This window comes from Xyrauchen texanus, chromosome 15 (genome assembly GCF_025860055.1).
Source record: "Xyrauchen texanus isolate HMW12.3.18 chromosome 15, RBS_HiC_50CHRs, whole genome shotgun sequence".
Lineage (NCBI taxonomy): Eukaryota > Metazoa > Chordata > Actinopteri > Cypriniformes > Catostomidae > Xyrauchen > Xyrauchen texanus.
In genome coordinates this window covers 30,285,907-30,313,310 of record NC_068290.1, presented here as the reverse complement: position 1 = coordinate 30,313,310, position 27,404 = coordinate 30,285,907, and the positions used below count along the sequence as shown (strand labels likewise).

General features: G+C 36.2%; 3 protein-coding genes across 3 annotated transcripts in view; all 3 read right to left on the bottom strand.

Moving 5' to 3' along the window:
• Positions 1–7,873: 7,873 nt before the first annotated feature.
• rpl18 (ribosomal protein L18) lies at positions 7,874–17,743 on the bottom strand (the record flags this gene model as incomplete). Its single annotated transcript, XM_052143488.1, has 6 exons — positions 7,874–8,016; positions 8,125–8,194; positions 8,402–8,525; positions 9,684–9,782; positions 17,396–17,503; positions 17,648–17,743. Coding segments are annotated over 6 exons (573 nt in total), but the record flags the coding sequence as incomplete, so codon positions are not given.
• A 2,674-nt stretch (positions 17,744–20,417) lies between these two features.
• On the bottom strand, positions 20,418–21,705 carry LOC127655594 (mpv17-like protein). The gene is made up of 4 exons (XM_052143487.1): positions 21,246–21,705; positions 21,012–21,082; positions 20,882–20,911; positions 20,418–20,781 (listed from the first exon to the last, which is right to left on the bottom strand). Exons 1-4 carry the CDS (start codon positions 21,703–21,705, stop codon positions 20,662–20,664), a joined length of 681 nt encoding a protein of 226 aa, XP_051999447.1. The 3' UTR covers positions 20,418–20,661.
• Positions 21,706–21,847: 142 nt separating this feature from the next.
• Positions 21,848–27,404, bottom strand: part of LOC127656372 (myosin-10-like) — a 58,445-nt gene continuing 52,888 nt past the window's right edge. Inside the window, exon 44 of the mRNA XM_052144677.1 lies at positions 21,848–26,968. Coding sequence (XP_052000637.1) covers positions 26,779–26,968 — 190 coding nt within the window. The 3' untranslated portion in view covers positions 21,848–26,778. The remainder of the gene's footprint in view (positions 26,969–27,404) is intronic.

The following is a 27,404-nucleotide window of genomic DNA, read 5'->3' as shown; positions in this document are numbered from 1 at the left end:
ATCTGCTCAGTTACTGGGATTTTCACGCACAACCATTTCTAGGGTTTACAAAGAATGGTGTGAAAAGGAAAAACATCCAGTATGCGGCAGTCCTGTGGGCTTAAAATGCCTTGTTGATGCTAGAGGTCAGAGGAGAATGGGCCGACTGATTCAAGCTGATAGAAGAGCAACTTTGCCTGAGACAACCACTCGTTACAACCGAGGTATGCAGCAAAGCATTTGTGAAGCCACAACACACACAACCTTGAGGCGGATGGGCTACAATAGCAGAAGACCCCACCGGGTACCACTCATCTCCACTACAAATAGGAAAAAGAGGCTACAATTTGCAAGAGCTCACCAAAATTGGACAGTTGAAGACTGGAAAAATGTTGCCTGGTCTGATGAGTCTCGATTTCTGTTGAGACATTCAGATGGTAGAGTCAGAATTTGGCGTAAACAGAATGAGAACATGGATCCATCATGCCTTGTTACCACTGTGCAGGCTGGTGGTGGTGGTGTAATGGTGTGGGGGATGTTATCTTGGCACACTTTAGGCTCCTAAGTGCCAATTGGGCATCGTTTAAATGCCACGGCCTACCTGAGCATTGTTTCTGACCATGTCCATCCCTTTATGGCCACCATGTATCCATCCTCCGATGGCTACTTCCAGCAGGATAATGCACCAAGTCACAAAGCTCGAATCATTTCAAATTGGTTTCTTGAACATGACAATGAGTTCACTGTACTAAAATGGCCCCCACAGTCACCAGATCTCAACCCAATAGAGCATCTTTGGGATGTGGTGAAACTGGAGCTTCGTGCCCTGGATGTGCATCCCACAAATCTCCATCAACTGCAAGATGCTATCCTATCAATATGGGCCAACATTTCTAAAGAATGCTTTCAGCACCTTGTTGAATCAATGCCACGTAGAATTAAGGCAGTTCTGAAGGCGAAAGGGGGTCAAACACAGTATTAGTATGGTGTTCCTAATAATCCTTTAGGTGAGTGTATATATACGTATATATATATATATATTTCTATTTAATTTTTTAAAATATTAATCTAATTTATCTTAATCATGTATGCATTTTAGTTTCATAAGTAACTTTTCATCATTATTATTTATTTTGTGTATTTTTTCCTTCACCTGTACTTCTTGATTTATGACTCAGTGATTGTATTCATACATTGTTCGATCTGTCAAATTTTGTACATCTTATTGAACATTTAAATAGAAACAAAATCCACAGTTTTAGCCCAATGTGTGGACTTTTCAGATGGTACCTTACCACACCCATGGCGTCATTGGTTGTTATCAACACAGTATAGCAAGTTTTAGCACAATGTGTGAACATTTCAGACGATCCCTTGCATATTATAGGCCAAATTTCCAACTTACATCAACTTAAATACAGGATGATTCTGTATTTTATGGAAGGGGTGGCAACCCTAAGTGTAGTTCAGCATATTAACTATGGACATGTTCCATTAACATTTGACAACCAGTAAGTGTCTAATAGCAACATGTTCACATGGGAAATCAACATGTTGCTTCATGCACTCTGAAATCGACCCATTCTGCCAAATTACTGACAAGGCCATCCTCCATCAGACATTTTTACCTTGATTCAAATGTGTTTACCTATCCCTGTATATGATAGTGTGTGGCAAGTGCAACATCAGAGACACAGGTTCTAGTCCCATGGAAACCAGGAAGCAATACCATTCACGTAAACCATTGAACTTAATTCATAGTATTTTTGCTATCAAATTACAACTCACTTTTGGTGCCACCCTGTGGACATTTTACCAGTAGGCTAATAATCAACAACACATCTAGCTTCAGCCTCTGGGGCAGTGGTTCAAATTTCAGTAAGCACAGACCGATTTCAGCAGCAAAACTTTTGACCTCCTGTCGCCAAATTCATTTTGAACAGAATAACTATTGTTTATGATTTATAAATAAAAACGTATTGTATAAAGTTTGCTTGAAAGGTGTGCTTGTGCTGTCTATCTTTAAATTAATTTTGTTTTGCTGTGTAATTACATTTATTTAAATGTAAAAAAAAAATTGGGCAGCATGGTGGCTCAGTGGTAAGAACTGTCACCTCACAGCTGGAAGGTCCCAGGTTTTAGTCCCTGATCAACCAGGTCTTTCTGTTCTGGGTTTGCATATTCTCCCCATGTTCGTATGGGGGTACTCTGGTTTCCCCCTCCAAAAACATGCAGGTTAAGTGAATTGGAGACTCTAAATTGCCATGTAGGTGTGAGTGAGAGGCCCCCAGTCACTGGGGGTTGCGTCAGGAAGGGCATCTGGTGTAAAACCTGTGCCAAATGTGTCAAATATGTGGATCACGGATGGTCCACTGTGGTGACCCCTAACAGAAGCAGCTGAAAGAAGAATTACATTTATTTATTTTTAAGTGAGGCTTTAGTATCTTTATAAATATTTTTTGGGGCCGCTTTACATCAATCAGCAATCATTTCTGTATTCCAGATATCAGTCATGTTAAGCAGTATTAGACAATCAGAAATAGTAAGCAATCTATTGAATATGTAAATATGCAAAAAGCTGGATCCGTGGGAAAGGAAACATGTAGGCATGTCTTCATGAGTTATGGTATGGGAGGAAAACCACAGATCTTGAAATGCTTTCATCCTTAGTTTTTCATCATTTCCTTTGTGATCTTTTTTTTTAATTATAATATAATATAATATATATTTTATTATAATTATTATTATATTAAATGACATTCTGTGAGGTCTTATTTGATTATATGCCCCCCCATTTGCTAAAAAAAATAATAAATCAAAATACCAACCTGGTTGGCATGAGCCACTGTGATGTATCTGGAACAGGTTGTCCTCACAGTTCTATTGTGGCTGTTTGAGTTCAGTTTCACTCTCTCCCCCTCTATATCTCTGGCCTCACGTCAGAGAGGGCATGTGTGAAAGATTGTGATGGGGTCTTTCCTACACACTGTATGCACTGGTACAGATGATTTGAATAACAACAGAGCTGTGGAAGACATACACGGGCCCCTGATGTGGAAAAAAAGAGCCTGTTGTGAGTTGGAATTTTAAATACATGCAGATAGTGGAGGGAATGGAACATATTAACACAATTTACTGTATGAGGGTTTTTGAGATATCATGTATTCCTTAACTGCAGACCCCTTCTGTCATTTTATTTTTTTATGCACACTCCCACAGACACTAACATTCTTCTTAGAGACTAAAAGCTTCATCTGGTTTACTCTCATACCCTTTTTGTCTATTAAAAATGTATCTATGATTAAATATAATTATTAAATATATTAAAACATTCTTCCACATAAATTTGTTTTAATAAAGTAAGCTCTCTCACATGAGGAATAAAAAAGGCCTACAATGTGTGTGTGTGTGTGTGTGTGTGTGTGTGTGTGTGTGTGTGTGTGTGTGTGTGTGTTTGTATGTATATATATATAATATACAGGGGTGTAAAGTAACGAATTATAAATGCTCAAGTTACTGTAATTAACTATTTTTTCCCAAGAATTTTACTTTTTAATGTAGTTTAAAAATTGTATATTTTTACTTGAGTATATTTTAAGTGCTATAATTGTACTTTTACTGTGTTTTTTTTCCCACAATCTGTGTTCACTACTTCTCTGTCCTGATTTTATTTTTATCTACCAACATGATTGGCTAGAGAGAGTCTCGTAACTCCCATCCAATCAAATCACAAGTGAAAAACTTGAACGGCAGCTGCAGATCTGGCGCCAACTGTTATGGATGTGGAGAATGCCTCAATCACTGTTTAAAGCTGAACACCTGGAAGGGCTTTTCACAGTGAAAAAGGCCAATTGCATGATAGTGTCATGTGAGTTTAACTTGCTCAAGCCAGATATCTGCATAAATCCTGCCTCTAATTTGAAGAAACATATTGAGGTAAATTTAATATTTCTGCTTAGATTCTGTGTGTCTATAACGTAGCCTGTAATTGAACTATCTATCACTGAGATTGTTGGGCTGCTGTGAGAGATTAATGCAATGTTATCAATAGGGCTGGGCAATAAAAAGAGAGATGTCCTCGATCAAACTTTTAGTAGTTTTCTATATTTAGCCTACGTTTGACATCTAGAACAGGGGTGTTCATTACATCAATCGCGATAGTAAGAGCACCACTGGTTGGTTGATCTTAGATAAAATATAAAAGATTTACTTTTTATTTCCTGACGTCTGTAGCTGCGTGTTGTTTGATTGACAGTCGGCTAATGTTTGAGCGCTAATGCGCCTAAATGATCAAATATACTTCATAATTCCGCCAATGCCCGTCTTGATGAGACATTAATGTCTATCGGTTTGGTCGAAAGTGAACGTATGTTCATATGTTCATAAGTATGTTGTACATATGAAATGTCAGACTTGAAGTGTACATGAAACCAAATTGACCAGTGTCTAGTAGGCTATGTCATATAAAGGCTATTAATCAAACAACAATAAAAGGAAACGAGAAAACCACTCACAAATTTTCGCTGAATAACTTGAGTAGATTTAAAAGTATTCATGTAATAGAATACATTTAATAATAATGTTTTTAATAATGTTTTTAGTTTGTTTTAATAATACCGACCCCTGATGTGGAGAGAGTGTTCATTTGAATAATAAATTACCAGGAAAGTAGAGATGATAAAATTATTTATAATTATGCTTAGCCTTTATCAAGTTTTTTCTAATGCCTGATAGAAAAGTATCAACCTTTGCATACTTTAGGCAGAATATTCCACCAGTCACAAACATTAGAAAATTGTGCATTATGCATTAGAATGAGAACACAAATATTTCTGGGCTTAAAAGATACAAGAACTAAATCAATGTGGAACATTGTATCTCAAAAAGAGGACAATGTGGCTCCACATGTGCTGCTTAAAGATGTAATTCACACAAAAATGAAAATTCTCTCATCATTTACTCACCCTCGTGCCATCTGTCTACGACTTTCTTTCTTCAGAATGAAAATTAAGATTTTTAGAAGAATATTTAAGCTCTGTAGGTCCATTCAATGCAAGTAAATGGATGCCAAACTTTTGAAGCTCCAAAAAGCACATAAAGGCAGCATAAAAGTAGCCTAATTCATGTGACTCCAGTGGTTAAATCCATGACTTCTGAAGTCTTCTGATGACAGGTGTGGGTGAGAAAGAGATCAATTTTCAAGTCAATTTGTGCTAGAAATTCTTCTCCCTGCCCAGTAGGTGATGGCACCCATTCACTTGCATTATATGGAACAATGTGTACAGTACAATAGTCAATGTGTACAGAGCTGAGATATTCTTCTAAATGTCTTTATTTTTAAAGAAACTCATACACATCTGGGATGGCATAAGGGAGACTAAATAATGAGAGAATTTTGTGGCCACAATGTGGCCCCTGTAGCAAAAACTGCTCTACCGCCTCTATTGTGCCAAGTGACCCTGTTTTTGTAACATGTTTTATGCGCAACATTAAATCTTCCCTTAGTCGGCATTAAGGGAAATTTAGGCCCTGCACATAAACTGATTTTAATGTAATTGTTTCATACATTATGATATTGAAAAAAAACATTTTAATCTTCTGTAATCATGTTGCCCTTTTATTTACATTTATGCATTTGGTAGACGCTTTTATCCAAAGCAACTTACAGTGCACTTATTATAGGGACAATCACCCTGGAGCAACCTGGAGTTAAGTGCCTTGCTCAAGGGCAAAATGGTGGCGGCTGTGGGGATCGAACCAGCAACCTTCTGATTAACAGAAATGTGATTTAGCCCACTACACCACCACTATTTATTTATTTATTTTCAGATTCATGTAGTGTTTACAGTATCATAGACAAAAGTTGTCAGTCACAAACACCTATAAAACACCTATATTTTGTATTGTTTCTGGCAAACAGCCATGAAAGAGAATGTAAATTACGGTATGTGTGCCTCATTTTTAAATTGCAGTGTAGAGTTTTTAATTATAAATGGGCATAGCTTTCAGGTCTCAATACTCACTACTCATGAGTACTTTTAAATGAGCTACTCTTTTACTCTTACTTGAGTAGTTTTTAGGACAGGTACTTTTAATCTACTCAAACAAAATGTTTTAAGAAGTAACAGTACTTTTACTTGAGTATTATTTTTCAGTACTCTTTCCACCCCTGCCTACATCACTAGGGTCATTTTGCACAATTGCAGGTGTGATATTGCTTACAACAGCGCCAACCCGCATCTCAGAATAGACATACACTGTCAGCAGTTATTGTATGCCATTTTCCATTTTTTACATCATGGCATAGATCCGTTTTACTTAAGAGTTTTGTCCTTATATAGAAAAAGTGATCCACCCAAGATACGCCTTAAATTTATGGCACTCCTAAACGTCATTTGTCAGTGGACTTTACAGTGCATAAGAACCTATCATCCACAAGGTCTTAATTTAAACCTCCATTAAAAGTATCTAGAAACTGGAAGGGTCTATGTGGAAATGCAGAAATTAATATTCATTTTTTTAGCATGATACATGTGGCTGAAACTGCTCCTAACTGCCAATTTAGTCTGTCCTCTTGTGTACTGGAAATAAAAACCACAGATTTGACATCAAAGGCAGCTAGTTTCTGAAAAGTGTTTACTCACCAATAGCAATGCTTCTTTGAATATCTGTGAAGTACTTGAAATTGTTGCTTCTTTTCAGTGTTTCCACTGTACACATTGCAGTTGGTGCTTCACCTCAACATTTGCATGGTCATTCCTAAACTTTGCCTTAATATGCATTTGATGGTATTTTAATTAAGGGGAATTCCAAAGTAATTGTGTCAAAGCATATATTTTGAATGAATTGTTATTCAGCTAAACAACATAAATGTACAAAATGTCAAATGTTGAATTTCACTAAATTAATATCTGTAAATGGTAATTGACATTTAAAGCAGAAACGGTGACATGATTACTACACTTCAATAAAAACTGCATTTTTCTAATTCTCCTTCAAATGTTACGCACACAGCTTTTGTGTCCTCATGGAGACTTTATAGAAAGTTTTTACAAATATATATATATTTTAAAACCACAGGACTATTTGAGTGATCTTCAAAAAGCTAAATGATTATGACTTAAAAAAATTGTTACATCTAAAACATACACTTTCCTTATAATTTTGAAGTTAAAAAAGAACTCAAACGCTGTTCAGATCCTAAAACAATATATCTGAGCAAAGAAATTCTACTTGGTTCTGATATTTGATTTTGGTTGTAGCCACAAAACTTTTCAAATTTTACCTTTTAAAAATAACAAATTCATCAAATGTCTATTTAAAAAAAAATTCAGACAAGTTTGCCTTGTGCAAACACAAAGTGGAAAATTCCATCAAGTTCGATTAAGGTTAGCTAATTTTTCCTATGACGTAAAGTTCTTTTAACTTTCTTATAACCCTTTATATTTCATTGTTAGTGATGTTGAGAGATTAATTCTGAAACTGTATTGGAAATATGTACGTCTGCACATGTACCTACAGTTGTAAACAATACACATTCATAATTGACATAGGGTTGCATTTTCCACTTGATGTGGAGAAGTCACAGTCATTTCTGTGCTTCAAGTGCATGTAGGGTGACATAATTTAGCAGTAATGGGGTTATTAAAAACAAAGCTAGAACAAATTTCACAAATCAATATTAATATTTTTAGCAACCATTCATTTAATATCAATTCCCACAAATGAAAATCTTTAAATTTTGATAATAGAAAACTGATTTCTTGTATGTGTTAAAAGCAAAACAAGAATACAAGTACTTTCACATACTAAAGAAGAATAGTCAAAGAGAAATATAAACAAGGTATATTCCACTGGATGCTCTGATGCATTCAAATCAAGAAAAAGCATAAAGGAATTTGTGTTTTGAATATAATCCAATCTTTATTTGCATTACAATATTGAATACAAAAGACAGGTGTTTAGTTCTTGTAGCCTCGGCTGGCTCTGCGACCACGGGCACGCTCGAACTTCCTGCCTTTGGAACGCACATAGGGCCTAAGGAGGAGGAAAGAGATGATTGAGTTAAACTGTAAAACAAATAATTAACATCTTTCTCCAACAGCTCAAGATGGCTTAAAATTAAAGCACATGTTGGTGTCTTACTTTGTGTGGCTGTGGGGGGTCCCAGTAGCTTTACCGAAATGCCTGTACACCTCTCTGGCCTTACGGGGTCCTGCATACAAACAGAACAAGTTGATTAACAACCTTGAGTCAAGCTTAAAATACCTCTAAATATGAACAAGCAAATCATTTATGGACAATTTAATAACTGAAAAACAACAGCAGTAAAATACATGAGTAAATGTTTATTAAATGGTTATTTTGTGAGCTTTCATGCTAACACTGCTACCACCTCAGTACTTCATGCACACACACTTACCTGACAACAGAACAGTGCCCTGTCCTCTAGGGGCAGTGAGGGCCAGCTGGTCAAAGGTCATGATCTGACCACCAGCCTTCAAGATCCTGCGGCGAGCACCAGCAGTCACCTTCAGTGCACACACCTGCAAGAGTGAAATACTTATTTACAAAACTACCCAAGTAGTTTTAAGTACACATACTGTTGCACCCATCAAGGAGTGTACAAAGCCAAGGTATTTTGCAGTCCTGCAGAAAACACAATTAGGCCCCATTTACACAATTGCTTTAACATGCATTTTTGGTGATTGAATAGTTAATGGATTGCACTTTACCACATTAAATGACAGGTGTAAATGCACCCAAGATGCATTGTGATGGGATTGTGATTGGATCATTAAAACCACATTCATCTATTTTAAAAGCACAGTGTTGTGTTCTTGCACTTTTCTGTTAATTCAGCCATCACAATGTGAAGAAAACAACAGACACTGCTGTCTTGCAACCACCTGAACAATGGACAATTTTCCTTGAATTATTCCATCAGAATGCACTTGGAATATTTTGTCTCTCTCCTCAAATTCCTACTTCATTCACATTTCAGATGAGAAGAATATACAAAGCGCTGAACGCAAGATGAATCATTAGATTTGCTTCTGCAACAAAGTTTAGCTTAGCTGGCCGCCAAAAAAAGATTAAATGAAGGAAAAACCCTGACTGCTAAAGTGATGCAAAGCATTTGAATTATCAATCATTGTTTTGAAAATTCTCTCTTTTAGTGAATTTTAATTTACTGCAATGTGTAAATGCAATCCAGATTTGGAATATCCATATACTATCCGGATATGAAATGCATGTGAATGCAAGGTGTAAATAAAAGCACTCAACATAATTATTATAATGAAGTTTATGGTTATAAAAAAAAAATCTACATCATAATCGCTTTAAATACATCTGAACCACAGAAAGTGTGGCATCTCTCATTTGGTAAAAAATGCAAGTTTATTTTTAAGGAATTGCCTTTCCAAGACACACAGAACATCTTTAATTTTACTTATTAACTCTACTCTTCATGCACTCACATAATACAAACAATGAGAAAACTATAGCTTGGTATTTTTGATCATAAGACAGATCCGTGTCAAGCATTTAGCTCTTGAACGCAACATTTTCACACAAATAATGCCAGAATCAGATGCAGGCTGCAAAACTTAAGATCAATTAACCAAAAACCATTTGGAAACACCTTGACAGCTTTTCCAAATTACACACGAGCACTGTACACTTCTGATGACTATTCTTACCTTCAGTTTAGGGACATCCTGAATCCTAACATCATCAGTAATTGTTCCCACAACAACAGCGATCTGGTTGTCACGGCCTGGAAGCTTCATCTTACGGATCTACAGAGCCAAAAAAAAAAAAAGGAAACTGCATGATACCTAAAGAAATGGTAATAGTCTAAAAAGCAGCTTTGTGCTGCTTTCTGAAGTGACAAGGCATAGTATTAGTTGAATTACATGATACAATGATCAATCACATCAATATTTACAGAGAAAACCTACAAATTAAAATAATTTAAAACATTTAAATATTGTGGTAGATGAAGAGGCTAATTCAGAGTCGTCAAAACTTGTTTTTTTGGGGGGCCAAATGCAGAAGTATATGACACTAGATTGCCACTATTGCCTCATCTTTATATTGTACACTTAATGAGTTTTAAATCATACTTTGTGCTCCACGGTACACCCCCCCCCCCAGGATTTTTTCATATAGAAATAGGGCTGCTCGTTGCACAATAGTCGGTCTCTTCAGACATTTTTGTCAACAAAACTTTAAGTGTGAAAGGCAGGGTCAATTAAGGTGGCAGGTTGCACACAAGATGTGTCTGGCGGAGGACATGGCAGGTTCTAAAATTATAAAGTTATTTTCTACAAATGCCAATGCTCAGCATCAACATCCTGAAGTGCCAGAGCTCAACATGCATAGTTTTCCATTAAATTAGACCCAAATCATTATCAATGAACAAAGATTATTTACTCTTGCAATCACTGCATGATATACTGTTTCTATGAATCTTTCATCTAGTCTACATAATGTATTTTCAGTTACAAGAATGTCATTTTCTTGTTTGACAGCTTGAATGAATGAGAAACTGCATAATAAACATTATCATTTCTAATCGTTCAGTTTGTGCAGTTGCACCAGTTTCACTGAAACTGATTAATGAAAACTCATTAACGTCACTTTGTTCATTCTTGAAGTAACAAAGCTTTCGTTACTTTGGACTACCATCTCCTGTAACGCTTCAACTCGTCCTCTGTGTGTGTGACTGGCTTCAGTAAATGGTATATCGCCCTCTTTTGGTCTCCAATGCTATCAGGCCAGACTGTTTAACAGGTTAACTGAATTTGTCTTTTGGAAAGCACACAAATTGGGCTTATAATTTAAAAATTGGCTAATTTTAATATATCGATGCTTCAAATATATTGATAAATTAATGTGCCAATCAATATATCTATATTTTATGACATCCCTAAGTCATAGGACTATTCATACAATTTCTATATGAAATACTATACTCACATTTCTCAAACTCATTCACATTTTTATCTTTTTGATGTCCATTGGGTGTCACTGCAAAGCACATATAGAGTAGGGATGTGTGAGATTAGTCAACTAAACGGTTCTGATGGGTCCTGATGCTAGTCAAAAATGAAAATGACTAGTTCAACATTCAACATTTTTACACATTTATATTTGGCTTTCCATTTTTAAAAAGGCTGTGCTTAAATTGCAGTCACGTTAATGTTACATTTTAAATATAATTAATAACAAAACAATTTCAATGATGTGCAGAATGCTTAACCCCTTCTATTCTGTTTGCACATCATGTTTAGAATACATTAGGTTTATGAAATACGCAATTTTTTACCCTCTCATAAATTTGGCTTAACTTAATTCTTTTCAACAATGTCCTGACTGTTTTAATGTCAATAAGCTTTTGGTGAATTCCATTTAGAACAGTCTAATATGGTTGCTCTATTGCTTCTGCATATATTTATATTTTTCTCCCAATTTGGAATGCCCAAATCCGACTACTAATCACGTGGCTCGCTGTGCATGACACTGCTGAAACTCCGGATGTGGAGACTCATGCTACTCTCCATGATCCAATCACAATTTACCATGTACCCCAGTGAGAGCGAGAACCACTGACTGCAAACTTGTGACTCAAGGGGTGGTAGTCAGTGTCAATACTCGCTGAGTTCCCCAGGCCCCTGCCATGTTTTATATTTAAATGTACTATGACCTTAACGCAAGGCAAGCACATTCCAGATAAATGCCATTTTCAGCAGAGTGTCGGATTTGGCTGTTGTTGGTATACAATAAGGATTTAAAATGGGTCGCATTCTGTTCGGTTGTTACTTATGTACTAAGCACTAATTTACTCACTCCCAAGTGGCACTGGGAAGCCTGTGAATTATTTGTCAAGTTTCAATGAAACGTCAGAACAAACCAATTCTCAATTAAAAATTTTAACTTTTGAACTTTAAAAAAAGGGTGAATTAATTACCTCTAGACCACCCAGTCGGACTAATAATTTCAAAGCTGACTGATGTACTTCTCCAGTGACTAACTATATCTGAAAGTAACAGACGTAGAGTTAAAGTCATCAAATTTATTATGTGAAATATTTATTTTAGAGCTTGAATTGATCATCAAAACTGACTGTTCATCAAAACAATTTAAAATAATTTGCTCTTCGACTTCAAATTAACGGCGTGTAAGAATCCTGTAAGATTGACGGGAGGGGATCTCTTTTAGACACGACCGTCTTTTCTCTCGAGAAGCCCGCTCTTTTATCATCTTATAAACAAATAAATTGTGTACGGTACAACTAAACAGACAGTTAATTTAATCGTCTGTGTGAATGGCCAGTATCTCCCTGGTCCCTGTATGAGATTTGCCAATTTTATTACAACAGTTAGGCCTACTCATAAGATAATTTTAGTTTTGTTCGATGTTAACTGTTTGTGTTATTGGCTGCTGTCTACCAACAGAAATGCCTCCCAAGGACAATAAAGACTGAAAGTTACAGTGATGGGCAAGCTGTCACAACACGTGTGTATAATATAAATATACATGTTGTTTGTTTCCATTTCTCATATGACTGATACTCACAGTAACACCAACACTGTTACTCATATTATTTTGGGTATGGCTAGCCATTCTCGCACACGCCCCAAGTCATCTAGAAAGAGTAAACGCTTCCCTGACTCTGTTTCTCATCCCTCATACTCTGACATCGATTCACAGGCACCAAAACCTCTCCCATTTAAGCCTAGCCATCCATTCGGTATTTACCGAGGTAGTACGCATCAGGCTGTGCGGTTTACATGGGCTTTTCAATTCTCCCTGATTCCCATCGTCATTGGGGAACCAAGTAACTTCAGGGCTCATGGGCGAGGGGATTTATGTTGCATGACTGCTACAAAGCACTTTTAGCAGCTCTAAATGTTGTAGACCCTACCACAAAGGATAATCAGGATCGCCTTAGGAAGATGCGTTACCTTATGGACCACCTCAAACAAAAATGCCAGCAGCCCTTTCAGGCTAACCAAAATCTTGCAATAGATGTACGTATGGTTGAGTAAAGTTCGGTCAGGATTTAAACAATACATGAAGGGCAAGCCTACTCGGTGGGGTTTTAAATTATGGGTAATTGCAACATCAGACTTGATATGACTACCTTTGTGAACATTATAGTAGTATAAGTCAAGATTATAAATGTATTTACTGTAGAAAGTTCAAAAGTTTGATTTTGTATGTTCTTCTGTGTAATTCTAATGTTCAAATTGAATAAAGTGTGTGTGTTTCATTGAACACATAAAATTTATATTTCAGTGTTTGTGTCCTTCAATTTCAGATGCGATCTCAATTTATTATTACAGGTACTCAAAAGGAGTATTTGAGGAGTGGTAATGTGAAATGTCTCTTTACATTCTAAATGTTTGTTTTATTCAGTTTTCTCACTAATCACTAGAATGGTTATAACTTTTAAACAATATATTACATTTCTAATCTGTCTGCTGTTCTACATTGCCCACAAAATTATGCATATTTCATACACTCCAAGTTTCCCTCTAGCCTGTAATTAAAATGGTTGAAAATGCAGTTGTCTGAAAGTATGGTGGCCAGAGAAACTTTTTGTAAGAATTGCTGTGTGAAATCTCATTGATAAAGGGTGATTATACTTAAATAATCATACATATATTTATATCCTTTGAAAGCCCTAGTTCTTTTCTTCAAAATGGTATATAGAGTTCAGGTGTGTATTGTTATATGAATATAATATTAATTTGCATATGAATACCATAATTTTCAGAATTTTGGGCTCAGGCTGGAAAGGGTTAAGGACCCATCAATTTCAACAAGCGTCACACATGCTTGTGTAGCGTCTAAGGTGTGTTGCATCAGAATCACAATTTTTAGGTCACTGTGTCAAGTTAGATACTTGAGATGTTAAAACGCATCTTGAGATCTTAGTTCGAATTTGCGCTCCATCAAATGTTTTGAACAAGAATGTAAGGCATGTTTGTGTTGTTGCTGCTGAAGGTTGTTTTCTTCACTGTATAAGCTGCGCATTGCCACACAGTTGAAAATTCAATTACTGCCCTCTGCAGTAAACAGGTGGTACTACAAGCTTGCATTTCTCAGAAATCTTCCTTATTACAATCCGGGGTCATTGCGATTAATTGCGTACATTTTTTATTTTAAATAAAATAAATCTATAGTAATATTGTAGAAACAATGACTGCTGTCACCATGGTTTTCTGAGCAGAAATCATGGTTTTGATACAATTAGCTGTGGTTTTATTACAGTAATACTGTAGTTTCCACAAAGTAACCATGATTTTACCTATATATATATATATATATATATATATATATATATATATATATATATATAAATAAATCTATATACTATATATAGCAACAATCAGTAACCATGTTTATATTGTGGTTACTATGATTTTACTACAAATGCCGTGGTTAAACTATGGTTACTGTTAAAAACATTGATTTTTATTTAAGGGCAAACCTGTTGAAGAGTTTATAAAATAGATTATTCTTTGGATTTGGCAGTAATATAGTCTTAATTATTTCCCAAAACTTTTTGTATTTAAAAATGTTTTTTAAACATAAAAAGTTTTTAACATTGATAACACCAATGCTGTGAAATCAAGGGACAAACATTCTTTTTAAATTATTAATAATAATTTTTGCACAATTGTTCGGCCTTGCACTAATGCATTTATTAAAAACAGGTACAAAATAAACATAGAAATAACTTAACATGTCATAGAAGTGGTGTACCACATGAAGGGGACTAGGATTTTGTTGCGGCAAATTACAATTTCAAATATATATATTTTTAAATATTTGCGAAATAGAGTAAAGCCATTTCATATCATTAAAGGTTATTTTATAAAATTATACCTTTAAAAACAATTTGTTATTTGAAAGCTTTTTTGTGACCAAGTCAAGGGACATGTTTGACAACATATTTTGATATACACCCAAATGTTGTCAGAAAAAAACTATTTTTGTTAAAGTTTTACAAGTCAGAAATGTTTTCAATCTGGAGAGTAATTTTTCATTAAAACTGGTAGTTGCGAGGATTAATACTTGTTAAATCCACTACAGCAGTATCTGTAAAATATTTGTTTAAATCCTCCAGTAACAATAGATTGTGAATTAACATGCTTCACGTGCCAGCGCTGTCTATGTGCTGCTTGCTTCAGCAGTGATCTAGCAGTCTGTCCTCATGTTTTTCAGAGTATAAATACATTTACTAAATTAAATGAATTAGGCAAAGTATTTTACGATTTTCTATAATTCAAGAACTTAAGCACCTATTGCTAAAAATTTTAAACCGCAGTACACCATGAAACTGTTGAATCTTTATTCTGCACACAAACTTTGTCCCTTGCATGATAAATAAGTCATCACTAGGACACACACCCTTCACGATATCGACTCTGCTTTTGTTCACACAGACATGTCACAGGATTGACCCTGGCAATGTTACTAGATTCCAGCAGTGGTGAATTCACAGGGCCAGCAAAGCCTTCTCTGCTGGCCTAACATGCCAAATAAATAAATATCTTTTCATTATTTCATTCTCAAATCACCTTTTTGCCTATGTATTTTTAATCTTTTTCCACTCAATCTACAAACAAATGGAGAAAAACGGTTTATCCAGTCAGAATTTATTTCTTGATGCTTAAAGCAAAGTGAGACAACGGTTTCACAAATCGCATGTCTGAAGTAGGGCTGGGACGACGCGTCGACGTAATCGATGACGTCGACGCAAAAAATACGTCGACGCAAAATATGCGCGTCGATTCGTCAGACCAAAACAAAGATGGCGGCGCCGGAGAGTAGAAGCAAAACGAGTGGCTCCTCAGACTACCAGAAGTGCAAGGCGGCACGCACTCGTTCATCTAAAGTATGGGAATTCTTTAATTTAAAAGGAAAAAATTATGTGATATGTCGTCTTTGCAAAATGGAGATGGCCTTCCATTCTAGCACCACGGCAATGTACCAGCACTAGGGCTGGGATGACGTCGACGCAAAATATGCGCGTCGAATTGTCAGACCCAAAACAAAGATGGCGGCGCCGGCGCCAACACGAGTGGATCCTCAGACTATAGAAGTGCAAGGCGGCATGCACTCGTTCCTCTAAAGTATGGGAATTATTTAATTTAAAAGGAAACAATTCCGTGATATGTCGTCTCCAAAATGGAGATGGCCTTCCATTCTAGCGCCACCGGGAGCAGCCGCAGATGACAGAGCACCGTAAGTTTTTTTCAACTCCCCACTTTGCACTCGATGTTGGAGTAGGCTATATATAATACGTTGTCGACACCTAAAGTTTTCAGCTTATAGCTATTAATAATGCGCTTATAGCTATGAATGTCGTGAAAAATACATAGAGGACACTGACAACGCGCTGACAAACAGGACCAAGCAGGTAACATTTAATAAAGTCTCAACTTTCAAATTTGGTCATTCAAAGAAAATTAAACCATAAATAGGCCTACTATTTTGTGGCTCTTTAATGTGTCCTGACAGATTGCCTCAGTTAAAGCTGCTCGTGAACCGATCATCTTTTCCTTGGTTAATTTATAGCATCAAATAGGCTAAACATGAATGTAGCCTACGTCAGAAGGACTGTTGTTTTAACCGCGGAAAGATGTCAGTACAGTAGCCTACAATCCATTGTTCAAATTCAAATCCACCGACGCTAATCTTCTCTCTCCTGACTACTTTGTCGGACAAAAATGGCGTATCATGATTGATTGATCAGATCGCCAGTCAATCAAACTCCCGGCAAATGTTTTTTTTTTTTTTTACATTTTATACACCCCCACCCCCGATGAAACCGGTATTACCGGTGTTGTCACAAGTCGATTAATCGAATCGAAATCGAATCGGACTGGAAAATGAATCGTTAGATTAATCGATGCATCGAAAAAATAATCGCTAGATTAATCGTTTAAAAAATAATCGTTTATCCCAGCCCTAGTCTGAAGCAGCACTGAGTTTGAGCTCAACCCCGTCAGGCCTTCAGAATTTCCACAGAATCCCTCAACAGTGCAAATAAATGAGGAACTAAAGTCAGATTTATCAGCCAATCAGATTGATTTTGGTGGGTGTGACCTTTAAGATATGTCCCAGTAGGGGCCTTCTAGCTGGCCTTGAGTGACGCAATCACGCTTTAAGTGACATAGTTTGAAAGCGAAGAGCGCGAGATATTGCTGAGGAGACGGCTGTCACCGCTGGTATTGCCGTTGAGAAAGAGATCCTTATGAATTAAAATAATAATAATAATGTTCTGCATGACCGTGTGATTGCTTAATTTCACAGCCCTACTTACCATATAAAGAAAAAGAGGAAAGCAAACAGGTAAAGCCTATGCAAAAACAATGTTGGGGCGCAGACTCACCAGACGGGACAGGGCAAGAGGGGGGCGGTTGGTCTTGCTCATAAAGAGTCTCCTCAGAATGACCTTGTTGAAGGGAGCATCAGAACGACGAGCCAGAAATCTGAACAACTACATCCACACGCACAAAAACATTGCATTAATATTATACAATGAAGGTTAAGGGATGGATCGCCAACACTAGATGCAATCAGCCACAAATGTTTAGAAGTGTTAAGTGAAACTAATCACGAAACTCTTCATGATGGTTCTTACCTTGACCAGGAGCCTCAGGTAAATATCCTGACTTTTGGGCTCCTTCCTGTGAACCTTGCGGTCCTTGTTGTGTCTGATGTCAACTCCCTGGTAAGATCACACACAGAAAATAATAAATCAACACAACCCCACTCAAGTACCAGTGAAAGAATCAAGTGTCATAATTAGCATTTATTCCACAGATTGCTTTAGCAAAGAGTAATGTGCTTTAATTCAAGGGCTACACCATTCACTAGCCACGTTTACAAATATTTAAACAGCAATGGCTAGAAAACACAACGTGAATGGAAAGTATATTATTTTCAACCATTTTTATTTATAATCTCTGGTTGTAACGCATGTGGCACAATACAGCTAGAACTAATGCCGCTGGCTTGGCCAAAACTAGTCTGTGTAATACTCGTAATTCTGCCCAGACGGCTAAATTAAATGGCACTGTACTTTTTGAAATATTCAAAGACTAAGAAAAAGACTACGTGCGGTCATTCCTACGTTTTATTTTTTTTTACAAACGACACAGAACTGGAAGTTTCGGCTCCGCCGCCCGATGTGCATTCGCTTGAATCTACTTATCAAACACACACAAAGAAACACCACAATACACACATTCATCCACTCGTAACGCTATTTAATATTTCTAAATATGATCCGCGACAGTATTGTAGCAGATATAATTGAGGATGGAGGTAGATTTTGCAACTGATACATTCGATAAAAAGTCAAGCTACCTACCATCTTGAACTCAGAGTGAAAAGGGAACAGGAAAGCTCGCGAGAGGACGTATAGCGAGATTACGTGACGCTTTGAGTCATGTGACTGAATAGATGCGAGCTGATTAGTTGGTTTTACGAGGGTCTGGATTTCCTGTCGCTCAGTAGTGACAGTGTCAAAGACACTATTTTGCTCTTTATATATGTATTATAGTAGTTTTGACTGTACATTCACTTTGTTTGTTTGAATCTTAATTAAAAAACAAATTTTTTTTTTAAAAAGACACCGGCTATGTCTCGTTTGGAAGGCTGCAGTATACCGAGCTTGCTCCTTTAAACAAATCTCGTTTAAACGAGACGAAAACGGAACGTAACATGGTGGCTGTGACAGCACGCCACTCTTTAACAAGCGCTTTGAGTGAGAAGGGAACAAAGTTCCTTTAAAAGGGAATGTATGATGTCAATTTTAGGAGAGATATAATGATGTAAAGAGAAAAGAAAATAGATTTTACAGGTGTATGTTTAGTCTGATACCTTATTTTAATTATATAATAAAAGAATTATACATATTATACTCTGCACCCATCTACTGAGGTACTTCAACTTGGGAATTGACATTCCTTGTGTTTGAACATCATATTTACTGGCAAATCGGCGTTGAAGCAAAGAACTGTGGGTTGTGAGTGCCCACGAAAGATACACCTCATGCATCCTCCGAAAAGAAGGTCGTATTCGGAGCGTCCTATTCGCGACCTCCGGAGGATGCATCCTTCCAAACGAGACACATCCACGCTGTAGTCTGTATTATGCTGATAGTGACGTGATTAGTTGCTGCTACAAGATAACTTTATTGGTACAGCAAGAATAAGCGTACTGAGTTTGTCATGCAGAGATTTTAAAACACACTTAAACACACTTTTTTTTTTTATTCAAGCACGTTGCCTAAATTATGAATATGTTTCACACCAAGTAAATGCAAAAGTAAATTTGAAAGACCTTAAAATATTTTTTTGAATAGGTATAATCATTGTGATATTATATTTATTAATATGATTATATTATACTAATATTTATATTAGTTAAGTATGACTTTTTGATATGGGAAATTGTGATAACATTTGTGGAAAAGCTTAAAGGGATAGTTCACCTAACATTAAACCCTTCATCATTTACTCACACTCATGCCATCCCAGATGCGTATGATTTTCATTCTGCTGAACACAAAGATTTTTTAAATATATTTAACTCTGTAGGTCTTCACAGTGCACGTGTATGTGGCGAGAAATTTGAAGGTACAAAAATCACATAAAAGTAGCATACATGTAATCCATAAGACTCCAGTGGTTTAATCCATATCTTCTGAAGCAATAAGATATGTGGGCGAGAAATTATTTTATAATCCATATTTAAATAATTTTTTTATATAAATCTCCACTTTCACTTTTAGTGAAAGATTTACTTCCTTGTAATTTCTGAAAATTCATGAAGGTATTTTTGATGACATACCTATACTTCTGTGTGTAACTTAATTATTGATCTGTTTCTTACCTACTCCTATCATATTGCTTCAGAAGATATGGATTAAATCAGTTATGGATTATATGCTACTTTAATGTAATTTGTGGACCTTCAAAGTTCTTGCCACCAGTGGCGGAGCTAGGGGGTGGCCAAGGGTGGCCATGGCCACCATGGACTGAAGCCTGGCCACCCCATTGGCCACCCCACACACAATTGACGTTTTTGAGCACAAGACTTAACATGTACTGTACTAAAATTTCTGTGCCACCACAGACTGATCGCTGGCCCCTGCCCGGCCACCCCTGTGAAATACTCCTGGCTCCGCCCCTGCTTGCCACCATACACTTACAGCACTGAAATATTCTTCTAAATATCTTTGATTGTGTTCAGCAAAAGAAAAAGTCAAACACATCTAGGATGGCATGATATGAGAAGTAAATGAGAATTGTCTTTTTTTGGGTGAACTGTTCCTTTAAGGGCAGAAGAGGTGATTGTAAAATGCTTCCATATAATAGATATTGAATAGATGAGTTCAAGGACAAATGTATCTTTATTGAGTGAATGTGAAAATTTGCATATTTGAAACCATCTAAAAGATGGATTTATTACATAACATTCTCCAAATGAATGGAGACAAAGAAAAAGATTAGTTCAAATTTCAGTTTGAAACATCAGCCAGCTCTGCATATGTATAATATATGTATATGCACATCCGTTTGTCCTTTTGCATATTAAGAAGTTAGCAAGTCCATGTTTTGATTAACATATATGGCAGGCAGTTAAAGCCTAACTCAGAGAGTTACTCCTCTGCTGCCTAAAATGACACAGGAAGACAGTCCAAGCAAGAGCGACTCCTCCAACATAGACCGTGCGAGCCACTGGTGGGACCAGAGAGAAATTCACAGCCTGAGAGGTAAAGAATAAAAAATGGGGAGAAAATTAGGAAACATCTTAGAAACAGGTAGGACTAATAGATGGATGGTTGGACAGAAGAATGGATTAATACCTGCATAGTTGACCAGTACACCACTCCAGTCTAACAGAGGGAGAAACAAAGACTTAATTAATTATGCATCAACAATAATGTCAGACCTTTAATACACATGCTAAAGTACACAAATAGCTGTTGTTCTTACCTTATAAGAAGTCCAGAATTTATTTCTCCAGTCTTCAAAGGGATCTCCTGCACCCTCTAATGTGCTCAGCCCTTTTTGATAAATGCCTTGTTAAAACTGTTTTTGCCAATCATTCATATGTTTCACTTTTTTTTATGAAGTTATATACATTCATTAGTTATTCAACTCTGTGTGTATATTCTAAAAATATGTTAATGGCGTGCTGAAAAATCCTGCCGTAATCCTGATTCTCACCAATGTAGAAAGCACTTATGGTTGTGGGGGCTGCAATTAACTGGTCCAGAAACACTTTAAGCGATACTCTTTTGGTCCCTCCTCCTGGAAATATCCTCTCCAAACCCCGTAGCCAATGGTAATTGAAGTTGGCATGAAAACAGAACCCAACCAGTGCCACCCGAGCAGTCTGGGTCCAGTCAATGCCGTGAAGCTGTGAAACATGTTGTACTGGAGCCAATGTTTCCTTTTCCTCAAAATCCTTTTTATTGCCTTCTGTGTCACTTATGTCTGTATTATACAATTTCAGAACATCTGTCTCTGCTTCAGTAAATCCCTCATTAAAGGTCTTAGACGTATCCCGTCCCACCTCATCTAGCTTGTGCACAGTCCCTTTGTCCAGTGCTGTTCCCATAATGCTTTGCTGAATGAGGTCTGCTGTGGCAAACAGTGTTGTGTATCCCACTACATTCCTATGCATCCCCCGTTCCTATGCCCTTGTCTGCTGATAAATGGACAGTACTGTAGTTGATAACTGCATTAATAAATGTTGTTATATTTGTTTTTGTTTTTTATTATGATGCTTTCTGAAAGACAAGAAATTCTAATAATTTATGTGAAATGTTCTTGCATGTGTTGTGAATTTAGTTTTTATTCAAATTTAATTCAAGTTAAATGGAGAGTCTGAGATGGTAAAAATATTAAAGAGTAAAGTTTTGTAACTTTTATATCAGAATTTGAGTATTCATTGTGTTGAAGTTGATCATGTGTATGCCTTTGCATTTTAAGTGATTAGAAATAAACCAGACTGACTTCAAAACCAATGGTACTGTATATTAAAATTCACCCCAGTCTCATTTTATCATTATAGCAAAGTAAACAAAAAGATCAAATAAACAACATGGTTAAAAATTCAAGTTCAACAGATGCAAAAAGCACACAATCCTCTTCAGAAATACATTAAATACAGACAAGTATCTCTGGGGTTTTGATTCCTTTCCATACATGCTCCTGTTATACTTGTCAAAGCTGTATTATAAAGCACTGGATGAGTATAACAAGGCTCAATCATTAAAATGGAATTTAGAATTCGGAGAAATATGAGTAGAATACGAATGCCCTCCAAATGGATTATTTGGAGTGTTGAAGGTTTGAACAGCTCTGCAAATGCATCTATTAAATGTACAAATCAATTACAAATGAAATGTCTTTGTATATTTGTCAGTGACAGAATGCAACAACAAAAAAACAAAAAAAAGAGAGAGCGAGAAAGAGAGAGAGAGAGAAAAGAATTAGCAGCAATGTTGAGTCACTTTAAAGGCAAACAGTCAGAGAAATTAGAAAAATTATAGGCTGAAAATGTTCTAACATGGAGAAATAAGTAGTATCAAAAATCTGTTTTACAAGGCTCAGTAGAGTCTTTTGGCTTCTGTGTGCAATTAATTCTAATCTGTTTATTCATCAACAGCATAATGTCTTCCCTTTCAGACAACATTTTACACTTGTATAACAATGTTTGAATTTAAGAGAATGGTTAACAAAAATGCACCAAATTTAAAACCAAACATTATGGGGGCAAGTCAAACAATTCAAGTATCAAAGTGCAATCTACATACGTACAGTGGAATCTGATTGACTGATAATAAACCCTGCTTACCGATTTATGTATAAAAGTGTAATAATCATGTAATAATAAACTTTTCAATACATCACCAGTGAACATTGTTAATTCACAGAAAATCAGCACAAAAAAGATTTTTCATAATGTGTTTGTGGCTAAACAAGATGTCAACAAATCCATTATGTCCTAATACATTTTGAAGATCAGTGCTGGCTAAGCAGGTCTGAAATTTGTTCTGATTCTAGAATGGTGACACAATTATTATTCAGTTTAACACTGTTTAATATTTAAGAAAATGCAATCATGTTAAAAACTAGCCTGTAAGCCAGAGTAATATATCAAAATGATCATCACCATACTATATATTAAATTAAATATTAGAGACAAGCGTACAGTGAAGGAAAACATTCATTTGACATGGACTGAGAATCAAGAAAAGATTTACGAATATATGTTGTATGTTTTTAAGCCAGACCATTACTCTCCCGTAGCAACTGCTGAAGCATCGAGCCTTGTTTTAACCATTCAACAACTACTGATTTCTAAAATAATTTTGTCCTAAAGGCCATCTAAAATGCATTACATTACTCTCCGTATGAAAACATGATCAATGAGAAGGAAGTCTTTAGGGAGACCTAAATTTTCAATATATTTATCAGATTTATCAAACCTCCTAGTTATTTCATTAGGCCCTTTTCACTGCAGGAACTAAAACCCATTTTACTTTAACTTTAAACTTTAGTTCCTCTTAGTCATTTAGAGAGACTTTTTTAGCTCCTACTTTGGGGTACTTTTTGGAGAAGAGGGACTGTGGGAGGTGTTGCAACCTGTGATTGGTCAAACACGTATGACGCACAAAGCAATGAGAAACGCAAAGAGTCTATAGCCACCACGTGTAAACAAACTTGTAGCTGCTAGCTTGCTACTTGAAGTACCCAAAGAGTACCACCTGTTTTACATAGTACGAGTATACGAGGGGTGAGCAAAGCTGATGCAGGACTTCAGCGGAAGACACGGTTTGAGCTTTCATCGCATCTGTACTGTGTAACTGCTTTTCCTGGGATAATGGACATTGATAATAAGATGTTTATCGAGAGTGGGTAATTTAAATATATTTGAAACTTTACCATCATAAAATCTATTTTCATTAGGAAAGTGTTGCGTTCCTTTTACTGTATGGTTAACTTGCATCAACCCATATTTTTTAGTATTTCAGTACAGTATTTTATGTTGAGTCATAAAAGCATTTATTGTAAAAGATTGAGTTTATATTGCATGTATTCCACTGAGTTTAGCATGTGCTGCATGATTAAAATACGCTGAGTGCCCTTTCCTCTCCTCTCACCTCAGCCTCAAAGACTTTAGGGATGCAGCACCGCACACATGGCTCATGCTCCCAGTGAAAGAACTGTAACCTTAAGATACAGTTTGTGTAATAAAGCCCTCACAAAACTGTAGCTCCGCTCCTGGCACCCACAATCAGTGCTGTTGTTGCTATTGAATCGCATGTGCAAACATTGACAGATGTACTGTAACCATGGGGGTTCCTTTGTGTGTGCGAATGCAAGAGAGTGAAAAGTCTCCTGTTCCTCTTAATAGTTTTCATCAAGAAAGTTCAAGGGAGAAGTACCGGGACTGTATGTGGGAAATGGGCTATTGGTTTTCAATGGACTCCATTGGATTTTTTAGCAGGTATGTCCTCCCTTTTCACCAGTCTAAACTACAGTACATGTCGATATGCATACAACTAAAATAATTTCCCTTTAGTCATCCATATGCCCCAGATTGTATACAACATAAAAGCTCTGTTCCATAAATATTAGCCTCTTTAAAAAAAAAAAAAAAAAAAGAAGAACACAATTTCATTTGGCAGAAAACAATGTTACATTGATACAGTTGAGATAATTAAGGAGCAAAGTAACTAGCCGCCTTCAACCCCTGTAATGTAATAAGTGTAATAAGACTTATGCCATTCACACCATGACAAAGAAACTCTCTGTAATCTAAATACAGATGTCTTACTCTATACTTGTGCGTCCATTGTCTCAAAACTGTCTCTGATTTTCAGTATATGCAGCTTTGTTGAAAATGTTTAGTTTTCTGTCCAGTGTTCTTGACTAAAACTACCTTTTTAAGGTATAAACCCACTATCCTTTGTTTTCCTTTAACTTAGGCCTGTTTTCATCAAATTTCATCAAATTTCATCCTGATTTCATAACATAACATAACAAAAAAAAAAAAAAAGAAAAAAAGAATACAAAACAAAATAGAATGCATACTGGAATTTTCAGATTTGATAAAAATGACAAGTCAGTTGTCTGAAGCTGGAGCCGATGTGTTAAGACTAAATGTAGAAATTCTAACTGCCTATATCACTACCAACAAAAGCCTTCCCTTTAGGGGTATCTAGGTAACTATCAAAGCACAGTATCTAAGAATGTAAGAATACCCCAATCTTAAAGGTTCACTCAGTAAATGTTTTCCTAATTGAAAACATTTTACTTCTATTTTGAAACATGTATAAAATCATGACCACTCTTGTGAGATGAAGAGTTCAGTCATATCAGTAATCTTATAAAATTTATTTTATTCTAGGGCAGGGGGCAGCCATGTTAGCATCACATGACCATCTGAATAATACTCACTTAATCTCAGTAAGTACCCTGATATTGGACAATTTCTTTCATAGATTAATTAATCCTGATTTACTGGACATAATGAATTTCTACACTGGCAGCTGTAACTGAAAGCTCCTGTGTTTCAATGACGCAGCATCCAGGCCACTAGGTGTCAGTGTAAGCCAATGTAAGCCACTTTGATATCCTAAAAAAAAAAATGACTGAGTGCACCTTTAATAGGGAGTTGAACTGAATAATACTAATGTTTTAATGAGATTAGAGCAGGTTAATTGAAAATATCTAAGAATCGTTACTGCTAAGTCTACATGGAAGTGAAATCTGTCAGCGTTGACCGCTTCTCTTTGTTTTCTGCAATAAATCCACGAATCGTTGGTTTTCTATTGTCTGTTTTACCTTATATTTACATTTTAGTTTCTATATCTCCATTCTTTTCTTATGACCTCTGATATCAGTTTATGGCTAATAAGTAAAAGCTAGCACGGATAGCTCAAATTTGAAGCATATTATATAATATCTAATAGAAAAGCATTTCTCTCTGTCTCACTTTCTCACGTTTATACAAAGCTTGGTGTACATTAGCATCATCTCTGCCAAATCATGTTTGATAAAAAGCAACATTCTATTAATCAGAAGTAGTGCTATTACTTTTTAACATTAAATAACAAAATAACAAAAAGATATTCTTGTCCCTGTTCAATTCTAAATTTCTTAAAACATTATTTTAGGAGTGAGAGAGAGAAAGTTTCTCAGTGTTTTGAAGGTTTAATGGCTTGTGCTGGCACAGCTGATGAATTTTAGCCCAATCATGAATCTTTTGATTTGGATCATCTGTGCAATACCTGATGGCCTTTTCCATTTGATTGCCATCAACATGCAAATTTCCCTTAAACAAATGGCTTATTATTGATTGATAGAGAGCTTGATGTGGCCATTACAATTGTGCCACAACAAGCCTGGTATATAATATACTGCATCGATATGAGGCTAGGCCAATACACAGTACTTCTATTTCTTAAAGAGTGCTGGGAAATGTAGTTTTGTTCTGTCCCACTTTAAAAAATAAAAACTGTTTACTCACTACTAGGTTGGTTAAGTAGAAAGAGTACTGAATCTGATTTTCTCCATCTTGCATGCTTACTCATTTGTTCATTAAACATTGATAAATCACTAACTAGTTTCATTAACTAGTTTCAAGTTCTGTTGTTGTCTGTGACTGCATGGATGCTCTGCAGCATTGTGTGTACAATTGCAAACTATGAGATTAAATCTGGCCATCTTTCACACTATCCCCTTCTTATTCAGTGTGTGTAAGGCTGTACGGGGGTGGGGGGGCCAGGGCGTGGTCTGAGGGTGTAGGATTCCCTGGCAGGCCACTTGACGCGGTGAGAGAAGCACCTGGATCCTCCGAATCAGAGTTCTCCTGAGAGAAATCATCCACCAGAGCCCTGCGGCCAAAACGCATGGAAAGAGAGAGTGGAGCTCGCCTAAGAATGTGACAGGGAGAGAATATATAATTACATGCGATTCTTAGACAATATATACTATATAAAATATACATACCCCCAGTGGGATCCCAAAGTCTAAGACCACATTTAAAAAAACTAAAATGTTATTTATTTATTTTTTATCTGAAAAGAAAAATTTAAAACATTGAAAAGTAATGACGTAAAATAAGTCACTTAATATGCTGGATAGCATGGAGCATCCAGTTTTGCACAAACTTGTGGAGACAATACCAGCTCCAGTGCATGCTGTTATTAAAGCAAAAGGGTAACATATTTTTTTTTTTATTCAAATTGTTATGTTGCTAGTATAAGTTAGAACGAATAAATTGATTAAATTAGAAATGTAGAAGCATTTTCACTAGTGGTCTCCAGACTTTTGGACCCAACTGTATATGTATATGTATATATATATATA